Raw genomic sequence first — 12415 nt, 5'->3', positions numbered from 1 at the left:
ATAGCGATGAATAATTAAGCTGTTTGATCTGGACACAGTACAAAGAGGTTGCTGCGTTCACTGTGAGGCCTGAGGCGGAGGAAGCCTGAGCAGCATAAGCAGGGGAAGGGGACGCACGCGCTCCAGCATGGCGGAGATCTTGGAGCTCTCCTCCCTTCCTCCGCAGCTGTCGCTCGCTCTCCGGGCTACATCTCCTCCTCTCTGCACACAGCAACACTCCTGTCACCGCAGTCAGAGGAGCGACCTGCCTCCGCCTCCCGGGACGACCCGCAAATAGCAGGAGTTTAGCCCTCATTGAACTCGTGTTCTTGTTCAGGGGTTCCTGTCTAGTTTGCCTGTCTCTCCTGTTCACCCCCGCTACCTCGTTGTCCAGCCACAACCTTTTACGGCAGATTGCCCGGCAGTGATCAATGACTTGTGTCTTCATTGTCGTACACGTGGTACAGAAGCGTAACAACACCGGGCGTGAAATAAAAAAGAGAGTAATGAAGGAGGAAAGTTGAACTTCAAGAGGCAGTGTAGAATAAAGTGGCCTGATGTTACCTTACTGTGTTGGCTGGAGCGGCACTGTCAACTTCACTGGACGTTTCCTGGGACGACTGATGCTGAGGAGCGTCACCCATTCGGTACCATATCAACATACTGTTGATCTCACTGTGTAAAGATGAAGAAGAGACATGCTGATAGTGTTTGACTTTTAAACAGCTAGTAATCCTTCAAGAAGATACAAAACATCATGAATGTATTTATATCCAGTGCCAAACAGCTCACCCTATACTGGTGTAGTTAACAAGATGGTACTTGGACTTGGCAACGATCTGGATGTCATACACAGCCGTCACAGCAGCCGCACGAGGGATGATTTTCACGCAGAGCCTCCTCTTCCTCATGGCAGTTTCCTCTGATGAGTCAGGTACACATGAGGGTGTCAGACAGGAATTGCCGGTTGCGTAATCATGTATTAGTTTCATGCTGAAAGAAACAAAGCTCTACACATTTTTAACCTTAAGGAGAAATATAGATATATTCACATCCCCCACTTGTGCTTTGCTATTTAGTCATTATCAGTCTTAGAATAAGAGATGAGCTAATATCAGCTCCTGGGTGACTTGCTGTGCTTAAAGGGAAATAACTGGACAGCAGAAAGCCACAATATCCACATGTGTTATTATAATTTGTATCATTTTAGTAGGTAAAATGACAGAGGCAAGTGAATCCTCCATCAGCTTTAGTGCACAACAGGGATTTAAACAGGATATTCTAGATAGAACCTCATACATAATGTCACATGTATACATTAAACATGGATTCACATAAAGTAATAAAACATTAAATTACACCGCAGCCAAACAAAACATAATCTCTTTTCTTCATTCTGGCAAAAAAACATTGCCATGCTTTCCTATATTGCATCCGTGCCTGGCTCATTTATTTCCCCTGCAACAATAGAAAGTGCAGTGTAAATGCAATGATAATAAAAATAATAAACAAGCTGTCCTCACTCCCCACACCAAAATATTATTACATTTCCAAGGCATGGATAGTGAGGGGGAAATACATAGCACTCAAAAAGCACTAAAGCATTGGGGAATGCATTTCATTAATATTAGATAACCCCCATCCACTCGTCCTTTCCCCAAATAAATACATAAATAAATAAGCCCCTCATAAAGAAAAGCACAGCTCCAGCTGAGATAAACAATGACTCATGATTCTCTTCTCTTGTACCTCCAGGGCAAAATGTTTATTTTATTCCCACAGTCTGCCATAAATTAAGCTAACCTGCACCCATAAAACATTCACTATCTCAAGCAAAGCTGCCCCCGAGGACCTCCGCATAAGCTGGTCGGAGAGTGAAAAAACAAGAGGAGGGGAGCTGGTCTGCGGCCGGTATTGACTGTTTACTTACTTGTGTCCAATGTTTCTTCCACAGGTGTGAAGCCCTCTGGCAACGCGTCCTTAATGTCAATCAGCTGCATGTCCACAACAACGTCAGCCCCCTAAAACACAGAGCGCAGGCAGGACATTTAAAGTCATGTATGCAAATCCAACTCCTAAAAGGACAGAGAGCTTGAAAAATAAAAGGTTAGTCATTTTTTTGGGGGAGAAAATGTAGAGATAATAGAGTCAATGATTTACTAAAAGCTCGAGAAGTCTCTAAAGAGAAGGGTTGACAAAATAGCTGAAGTAATTACTCTCTAATAGCTATTTCTTTTTGCAATGAGAGAATGCATCTGTGAACTTGTAATCATTCTCAACCTTTTGGCGAGAAGCTGTGGGATGATGGGAGACAGAGGAGGCAGTCTAATCAACAGAATGGGACTGGTTAAAAACAATCAGGGACTGTGTAGTTGACATTTTCAAGCATGACTCTTCCCTGCCTCCCATTACATTTTCATTTTTTGCCATAATAAATTGCAATAATACACAGCGGCAGTAGAGAGTGGGGCGAGCCAGGCGTGACTTGATGCGTCCGAAAAGGCTGGATTTCACTACTACTGTTGCCCGACAGTCATTACCATTAGACATTTTGTATTCATAGTTTGTATACTGACTTAAGGAGGAATATGGATGAATGTTATTACTATGCATGGAAGCTTTTTTTTCTTGTGTTTTCCTTTTACTGGAGAGATTTCTTCCATCAGGGCCTGACAAAAGAGGATTTCCACCTCCAACCTAGAGTATGATAAATCACAAACTATTTACTTTCCCCCCCCATAATTCAGAGGCTAATTTTACAGAATCTGTTTTTGTCATAGACAATTACAGTGGGAGCTCCAGTGAGTGGCAGGCAAAATAGCCTTTGTTGATGGCTCTGTCATGTTTTATTTGTGTCAAAGTCCCTAAAACAATGTGGACACACATTTTAAGATAATACACAGGAACTAGGGGAAGGCTATTTGTATGCTGTATACTAAACTGAAGACCAGATTGAACTCAGGGACGAGGCAGCCGCTGCCAAGATACCTGGCATTTAGAGGACATCCTATAAGAAAAAAAAAGACTTGATTAAGTCCTAAAATTTAAATGTGCAGCATGATAACAAAAATGCAGGTTTTGTTTACACCGTCTGCATTATCTTCCTGCAGCCCATGGAAAATAATAGACAGCCAATAGTAAGCTGTATGAGCGAGACAGGAAGGTGTATTTATGGCAAGGAGCAGCTGACAGCCAGGCAACAACACATTACATTACATTACATTACATTGCATTTAGCTGACGCTTTTATCCAAAGCGACTTACAATAAGTACATTCGACCAGGAAGACACAACCTTGAAGAAAACAGAATCATAAAAGTACATCAGGTTTCATAGAGCCAAACATTTCAAGTGCTACTCAACTGGCTTTAGGTAAGCCAGTCCTTTATTAGTATAAAAGTGCTTCGTTAATCGTTCTAACGCTCGAAGTGGAGTCGAAAGAGATGAGTTTTCAGTTTGCGCCGGAAGATGTGCAAGCTATCTGCCGTCCTGATGTCAATGGGGAGCTCATTCCACCATCTTGGAGCCAGGACAGCAAACCCACGTGTTTTCGCCGATGGGAACTTGGGTCCCCCTCGCAGCGAGGGCGCAACGAGTCGTTTGGCTGATGCAGAGCGAAGTGCACGCGCTGGGGTGTACGGTTTAACCATGTCCTGGATGTACGAAGGGCCAGATCCATTCGCAGCATGGTAAGCAAGTACCAGTGTCTTGAAGTGGATTCTAGCAGTTACCGGAAGCCAGTGAAGGGAGCGGAGGAGCGGCGTGGTGTGGGAGAATTTAGGAAGGTTGAAGACCAGACGAGCCGCTGCATTCTGGATGAGCTGCAGAGGTCGGATGGCACATGCAGGTAGACCAGCCAGGAGGGAGTTGCAGTAGTCTAGGCGTGAGATGACGAGAGCCTGGACCAGAACCTGAGTCGCTTTCTGTGTCAGCTGGGGACGTATCTTCCTGATGTTGTAAAGCGTGTATCTGCAGCAACGGGTTGTAGCAGCGATGTTTGCAGTGAAGGACAGGTTGTTATCTAGGGTCACACCCAGATTCCTTGCAGTCTGAGTCGGGGAAACAACTGAGGTTGTAGGCAGTCCAACACAATTGTAGGCAGTCCAACACAATTGACCCAACAGTATTATGAGTAACATTCAAAGATCAAATCAGACACAGAGAAGTAAAGGATGCTCTATATAAAGCACTGCTATAAGTGCTTTTTGTGGTGGAATGTCTTACGTAAATAAAGAGTGTATTCACAATTATATGTGGCTCAGCTTTCAGGAATCACTGATTGGTGGTTAGCATTATCTCTACAGGGACAAGGTTGATAGAATAAATTGGAATAGTTAAAAAAAACCCAGCTCATTGTTATTTCATGAATATACATAAATAATATCCTCAGGAGGACACACAACATGGAAAATATCTCACAGAGATATTATTCATCTGGAATATGCATGCAAATCCATTATATTTAAAAGTTCAAAACGGCACTGCCAACGCTGGCCTTTTTAAAAGCACTGATCAAAGTGCAAAGTGTACTTAGATATTCAGGCGGTAGAAAGCAGGGCTGATAACTGCTGGCAAACAGAAAAGCTGCTGCAGGCGATGTGTTGGTGCTGAATGCACAGCGAAAGGGAGAAGTTTATAGTTACACTTACAGTCTTTCTGGTGAAACAAAGGTAGCGAGTGACCTTGGATTTGAATAAGCCGTCCTTCCACAGGTCGGCGTCAGAGCCATCTGTTGTTTGTGCAACCTACGTGAAAAAAAAGGAGAGAAGAAAACATGCAGGAGGTGGGATAAAGTTAATGTATGTGTGCCATGAGCGTGTTGCTTTTGCCTCTTCCCTTGCATACTAGCCTTAATTAACGCTTGCCTACACTAGCGCCCCATCTCATTAGTGCTCTGCGTGGGTAAAGAAGTCTTAGCCTCCAAAAAGACGACTAAAAATATCATCCCTCGGGACCAGGCTGATTAAAGATACCCGGAGAAGGATCTGCTCTAATAAGGAAACCAAACTTCAATGTTCTTTTGTGGGAAACAGCCGGATTATTATGAATGTATTTGTGTTAAAGCCAACCTTAAGCAACACAGAGGTAAATTAAGAACACTGCACATGCACCTTAAATAGTTGTGTTGCTCTACTCCCTGTGTGGATTATTTCTATTATTTACTGTAATGAGAAAAGTCTTCTAAGAAAACCTTACAGAGGATTTAAAGCCATTTCATGTGTATGACTAATAAGTAAAAATCCTAAACTGTTCAGCCTTGTACAATGGACTCATTTATGGATGTAAATGATCAGTGGAGTCAGTGAAAAGGAAAGGATTGCATCATGTTGACAGCATGTAGGCACCACAATTCAAGCTCAAGGTCCAACAGCACATTGCTATGTAAATGTAGGTATGCAGGGCAGAATGATAAAGCAAAACATAACCTCTTCCATCGTCCCGGCAAATATGCTGGGCTGAAGCGTCATGTTCCATTGGCTATCATGTGAGAATCGCCTAAATAACTGCCAGGGTTATTTTCTAAAGGGATCCTTTACAAAGAGGAGTCAATCTAATGAGGTTCATTCAAATGAAGAAGTCATAGATCTCTGCACCCACCCACACACATTACCCCCCCTGACAATAATGATGGATGACCCTGGTGACTGGGTGGGGGAAACATGGCACGGGGAGATTCATGAAAACCCACCAGTGACTAGCTGGGATGAGAGCGGAGACTAGAGTGGGGAACAGAGATAGATAGTGGGATGAGACAGAGAGAAAGAGCAGAAGATGAGGGGAGAGAGGGATTGCGGGGCGTCTCTAACAGCAGTTCCAAGAAAGGTCCCAGAAGGAGCCAATACATCACCAGCCTCCCTCTTTTCTTTACAAGACAAGCCGTCTTGGCCACTTTTTCCAGGTCAGTAGCCAGCGCATCCTGTCAGCGTAAACAAAGGGCTCGCTTTGTGAAACCCAAAGTCAAGTTGAGGAGTAACGAGGGCACGGTCCTCCTCGGAGGCACCTCAGGCATCATCCTGCCACAGCCGTCGGCAGCAAGGATGCGACGCACGTTGAATGTGAAATGGCAACTGCTGAGCCACGGCACGGAAAAAAAGGCATGTGTAAAGTTCCTATGGCTCCTTTAATAAATGCACTTGGCACTGTATGGCTCCATCATTACACAGACTACAATGAGGAGAATGCCACGCATATGATAAGAAATGTCACGGCTCTGATATTGAATTTTTTTTGTTTTATTTGATTTAAAATGCAATGACAGATTGAACTGCCACTTACTCAAATATAAAGCTGGCAGTGATCTAAAAGCCCACCTATGAAACAAGTCTTTAGGGGCTGCTGAAGAATCCTATGAAGGATCTCTGGAGACAGACACCGCCGGCAAGTTACTACGATGCACTGAGAGGCACAGCTGTGAATAAAAATATAGAAAAGGCATACAATCAGAAACCTCTGGGGAGTGAAAGCAGGTGGGGAAGACATAAGAGAGGTAGAGGGAAATAGGCTAGTTCTTTCAAAGAGAACAGAAAACTGAAGAGGGAAAACGGTTATGGATCATTTCTCTAAACTGGGAATAAATAAACTGACTATATATATTAAAGAACTACTGCAGCAGTTACTGTGGAAATAAAGTTCCTTGACTTTCAGTTATAGTTTGGAGGTTTCCAGAAAAGTGCTTAATCTCTGAGATTTAGATGAAATGTCTGTGCTTTAGGTAAGAAGCTAACGCTAAAGTCGAGGGTTTATTAGCTTAGCTAAACACTGGACGCAGAGAGAGACGGCTAACTCTGGTTCTCTCCAAACATTCAGGCTAAAAGTAACTCTAAAGCTCACTTATTATCACTTTGTGGGACTTGGACATTGTTTGTCTGTTTGCCCAGCACCTCTGTGCACTTTGTGTATGAATAAAACAACTAGATGTTTTGAGTTAGGTCTACACAAGCTGTTTTTCCCTCCTTCCACTCATATAATAGTCTTAGAGCAGGTTTGCCCTAGCTTTGGTCAATAAGTAAAGACTTGAGAGTGGAATCTATTTCCCTAACTCTTGGCAAGAAAGCGATTGAGCTTATGTGCAACTATACCTTTAAAGTAAATATTCTCACTCAAAAACAGACAAGCAGCTACTGGGTTTGTATGCCTGGGCCTTCAAGCTAATCATCAGCTAGTACTAGGCTTCTTTAAATGAACTGTAATTAAATGACTTTTTGAGGGTAACATGTCAAACTCTCAGGTGAATCTGAAATACACACACATCCCCTTGGCAACCCTCTAGCACAGAGAGTGAGAGTGCGTGAGTCTACTCATGGTGTTTGATGTTGGGTGGCTGCTGGTGCTTCAGCACAGCTCCTGATCCCAGTGGAGCAGTGTTTGATCTGGGCCTGTGCTCTCTTGTGTTGGAACAACCTGCTCAAGTAAGAGCAAAAGAGTTAATCAGCCCTTTGATCTGCTGTATAAAAAGTATGGTAAGTATGGTAAGCAGTCAGTATTAAGGCGGATTTCTAAAAGAAGTCTAGTGAGAAAGCGGGGGAGAAAAAAAATCAATAGAGCTTAATATCCTGAGACTTCCCCTGCTCAGCGCTACATTAGCACACTGATGCCGACTGTTGATATTTTTGTTTGTATCTGGAGCCTGCAGATGAAAGACCACATAGTGATGTTCAAAAGATGTTCTTGAAGATGGGACAAATGCATTTGAAATAGTGCTTCAGAGTCTGAAAAGCCGTGGTTATTTTCTTGGAGGTTAACTTGTACTTGACTTTTCATTCCTGGATAAGACTAAGATGTTTTATAACATTAAAGGACATGTTCTTTTGTTTGATTATAATTTGTAAAAGGAAATTTCAAACAGACAGAAATATATGACAATATGTGATAGCATCAAGTACAGGCTTCAAGCTATCTAGCGAACCTTTGCTAGTCTAGGACTTACAAAAACTAGCCTGCAGCTGAAGGTATTCACACATAAGATTCATCTTCTGGGCCCAAACTGCATATTAGTATCAATTGTCATGGCAAATCATTCAACACATGAGAGTAACACATGCGTCACTTCCGGGGAAAAAGTACGGCTCCGCCCACTTTTGGGGGACAACAAAGCTGTCATTTGAATGGCGGTCAATACAAATTCTGAAGTTTTTGCCAATCCGATCAGAAATTTAAAAAAAACGTGGATGTTTGGATCTTCAAAAAGCCCGATTACAATGGCCAGACAGGCAAACAATTACATTCAATTATTGGAAATCGAAGATCGGGCTCGATATATGGTTAAATATCGCAGTAGGCGATCGATGTCCATAGATGAGAGTAACATCTACGTCACTTTACAGCCCGCCCACTTTTGGGGGAAACCAACGCTGTCATTTGAATGGCAATCAAGCCTGAAGCTTTTCTTAGAGGAAGTACAGAAACACTGAACTCTGGATTTGTTTTAATGTTGGAGGTGCAATAAACGACACAGCAGCTTTTTGGCATGATAAAACTATTATTTTCCGCCTCGCTCATGAGAGTAACAGCCGGCGAAAATTACAGCCTCGCCTACTGATTTTAATTTAACCATATATCGAGCCCGATTGTTGATTTCAAATGATTTAATGTAATTGTTTGCCTGACTGGCCATCGTAATCGGGCTCTTTGAAGATCCAAAAATCCACGGTTTTCTTACATTTCTGATCGGATTGGCAAAAACTTCAGAATTTGTATTGACCACCATTCAAATGACAGTGTTGTTTTCCCCCAAAAGAGGGCGGGGCTGTAATTTTCGACCGGAAGTGACGTAGCTGTTACTCTCATCTATGTTTGTTATTTTTTAGGGGGATTTTTTCCGTATCCCAATCACAAGTCCAAAAACAGAGTATCATATTGTCAACAGATCGTAAAGACTTTTAAGCCAAATCTGGGTAATTTGGCTATAGAAACACAATTGACTTGACTTGAAAAAATTAAATAGCACTCTATATCATCTCCATCCAAGGTATAACTGGCTGTCCTGGACATAACTAAATGTAACATCCTTAAAGCCACACCACAAGCATTGTTAAAAAGAAATGCAAAAAAAAGCTTTCATGATTAAATGCTGCCATGCATTTAAAAATGTTCTATCTATTTTAGCCAACAACAGTATCGGTATTTTTCGCAGTGCTTTGGGTTCATCAGATGTACACCTGTGTAAGCTTTGCACTAATCGTCTATGTTTTTGTAGCAGTTTGTTTTCATAATCCAAATGATTCAAACGACTTAATGAAGTTGATGTATGAAGTGACGCAAGCTGACACAAATGAGGCCTTTCATTCTTTGCATTTGATTGCCTTCACTTGTAACATGTCTCAAATTCATTATCTTGAGTACACATTATTTCCAAATTTCAAACCGCTAGTGTATCCTGGGTTAACAAAAAAAGTAATAACATTTGCTGAGCATCTAATCCCGAGATAAACCAGTGTCATTAACAGCCACTGACTAGCTTTTAGCCCTGCAGAGCATGCACAGTATTTGCACATCAGCTGAAATGTATTGGCGCACTGGAGCAGCGGCGGAGGAAGTCTGATGGGGTTTATCTCCGTTTGTCACTACCGTGTGGTGTGTATGCGGCTTCCCTGCCAGTGGCTCCCTTCTGATGCCAACCCACCATCATCTGCCAGAGATTAGAACAAGCTGGGTGTGTAGGGTGGAGCAGGAAGAGAGAAAAACTGGGGGAAGAGGGGGGGTTTGGGGCGAGGAGTGAAAGCTAGAAGAAGAAGTCTGAACAGGAAGCAAGAGAGAGAAAGAAGGATCTGCCCTTGAGGTTGTTTTGTGCTTTGTTTAACTTCTCATTTTAACCCCATACTCAATTATTCACAACAAGAAAGGTTTGAATAAAGCAGCTGATCCTGCAATACATCCTTATACATTGCACTTGGTTAAAATGGAAAAATAGGGGTAAACTTAGATGACTCTTCTTGGCATTAACCAACCATGATTGAATATTTGCCTCTGGTGTGTCTGTAATTCTGGTGGCAACCAGCAACAATGTCAGGAAGGGAATCTTCCTAATCATCAAAGTAAACTTTATGAATAAGTCATCTAACAGCTCTAACAAAAAAACACCTTGGAAGGCTGCCAACATCCTGGATCTGAGATATGCTTAGTTACAATACAATAAGCTACAACAATGACATGTACAACAAACAGCAGAGATCCAAAAATCTAAACAAAAACATTTAAGAAATATAGGGATTATAATTCAGATTAGACTTTTGATGTTGATGCAAAAATGGTGGCAAAAAAGGCGATAAATATGATATATACAGCTCAGATAATTTATTTGACCTTTTACAGAAAAGGAGATGCAAACAATTGTATTGGCCTAATCCAAGCATATTAAATCAAACTACACACTTCCACACAAATAAAACTGAATACTCACAACATAGTAGCCTTCAGGGGCCTTACTGAGGGAAGTGATTACTCCAACTGCAGATATGGGGTCTTTGGGCAGCTGGTTGCTCACTTCAGACATGTCAAAGCTGTGTTAAGCAAACACAAGAGCCTTGTCACATGTTTTGCATTTACCGTAACCAGAAAAAACACATTAGAATGATCCGTAGTTTTTTCCTTTTGGAAAAAATATAGAAACATCATTAATTTCATAAATATTCAAAATAAATTTGATAGAATAAAACATAAAAAACTGCACTTTGTGACATACAGTACAGCGAGTATTTTTTCAATGTAAAAAGGTTTTAAATAAATATACGCAAAATGCAGATAGTGAAACACAATTAGGATGCACCCTTCAGGGTCATTAAAAAGAGAACAGACAAGGTTTTTCTTGGCTAAAATGACCACATTATTGACTTCCTGATGAGGCTTTTTAGGATCTAGAAGAAAAAGTGGCCCCTTAATCCGGGATCAAATGACAAGTGAGACCAATGACAAAAGCTGCATTTGGAGACCACCCAATGGCTTCACCAAATCACAAATTAGGGGGAGCGATCACATATTTTCAAGGAAGTCCCAATCAATTGCTATCTATTCCTGTCCAAGGGAATTTTTCCCTAATGGGTATGCAAGCCTTTTACAGGGTAAGTGGCTTTGCAATGGTTCCCTTATGCAATTTTATTAGATTAGGTTTAAAGCATTCTTGTACTAACTGACAAAGTTGCTGCATTCAATCTTGATGTTTACGAAATCTATTGCAATTAAGCTGATCAAATTAGGGGATTTACTCCAGAAACAGCTGTCTCTTTAACAAATGCTAGATAGCTGTACTTATTCAAATGAAACAGGATAGCAAATTAGCTAATAGAAAGAAGGATCTCTTTGTAACATTAATTTGTTCAAAATGAGCTTTGTTTTCCAGCACAACATCAAGGCTCATCCAGGCAGACCAAATACAAATCCATCCAAACTTATTTCCAGCTCCCAAGTAAAACTGTGTTTCCTACATGGTTTACAGTACAACAATTGATGGTATGTCTGTTATACTTCACTCTGGGTAAAGGAGGACTACAGCATACATGTCACTTTATCTAAACATGTATGATAGTACAGGCATCTAAGCCTGTATAGAACAACATATATGTTTAACAACCTACACCTTAACCTTGCCACCGTGTTGAGAAGATGGAATAAATGCAAGTTGGTGAAAGTTAAGCAGTGATCATGTCATTTATGAGTATGTGAGCTACACTTAGGCACCATATCTGTTTACTAGGTAGCTAGCTAACATCTACTTTGGTTAATATACACATGCTATGAGCATAACTCAAAATGTACTGTGATTATTACATCTTTAACTATTAATACAAATATGCATATAATAATGTGCTGTCAAACAGGAGTGGTCTGCAAATGTACAGATATTAAACTGAATGTTTGTCCACATTGTTACTCTGTTATCCTTAGCTAATGCTAATTCAATAATAAGCAGCACGTCTCTCATCTCTCAAATGACATTACTGTATGGCTGTTATACATGTTTCACGGAGGTCCACATGGGTAACTGTGCAACTGTGTATTATCGCTCATACAAATGTTTGTTTGAGTAAATAAATAATCAACGTAAGACCTCTAGAAACTGTCTGAGCTGTTGAAAAGATAATCCAAAACCCACAATACGAATCATTTGGCATTTGTTTACCTGATTGAAACGTGTCCTGCCGTTAACTTTTCAACTTTGGACCTCTTCACCCCGCGCTAATGTACAGGAAGTAAACACATCCGGGTAGGCCTACAACTGATAATAAATGATTAACCATAGGTTAAATCATCTTCTGTGGCCAAAGAAAGAAAAATCCATGTAAGCTTGGTTGACTTATTACAGTGGACCCTTACCAGTGGTTGCATGTAATTAATACAAGTTGCTCAATTGCTGCAATTAAGTATAGTTCTGGGTTTCTTCTACTTTACTTGAGTATTTCCATTATTTCTGCTAGGTTGTACTTCCACTCCACACATTTCA

The 12415-nt window shown here is 41.2% G+C and overlaps 1 protein-coding gene across 4 annotated transcripts in view; it reads right to left on the bottom strand.

Moving 5' to 3' along the window:
* The window catches only part of LOC117543961 (multivesicular body subunit 12B-like), a 35805-nt gene extending 23604 nt beyond the window's left edge, over positions 1–12201 (bottom strand). The window contains exons 1-6 of one of the 4 annotated variants that reach the window (XR_004568618.1): positions 12095–12196; positions 10379–10478; positions 4629–4724; positions 1910–2000; positions 772–901; positions 544–654 (exon numbers count right to left, since the gene is read on the bottom strand). Coding sequence is in view for 3 of the 4 variants with exons in the window: in XM_034212655.1 (XP_034068546.1) it covers positions 544–654; positions 772–901; positions 1910–2000; positions 4629–4724; positions 10379–10471 (521 nt within the window). In the remaining variant the exon portion in view is untranslated. Of the gene's footprint in view, positions 1–543; positions 655–771; positions 902–1909; positions 2001–4628; positions 4725–10378; positions 10479–12094 lie in introns of all 4 variants that reach the window. The other 3 variants (XM_034212655.1, XM_034212656.1, XM_034212654.1) reach the window with 3 other exon arrangements.
* Between the last annotated feature and the right edge of the window lie 214 nt (positions 12202–12415).

This window comes from Gymnodraco acuticeps, unplaced genomic scaffold (assembly GCF_902827175.1).
Source record: "Gymnodraco acuticeps unplaced genomic scaffold, fGymAcu1.1, whole genome shotgun sequence".
NCBI lineage: Eukaryota > Metazoa > Chordata > Actinopteri > Perciformes > Bathydraconidae > Gymnodraco > Gymnodraco acuticeps.
The sequence above is the reverse complement of the archived record's forward strand: the minus strand, read 5'-3'. Positions and strand labels throughout refer to the sequence as shown.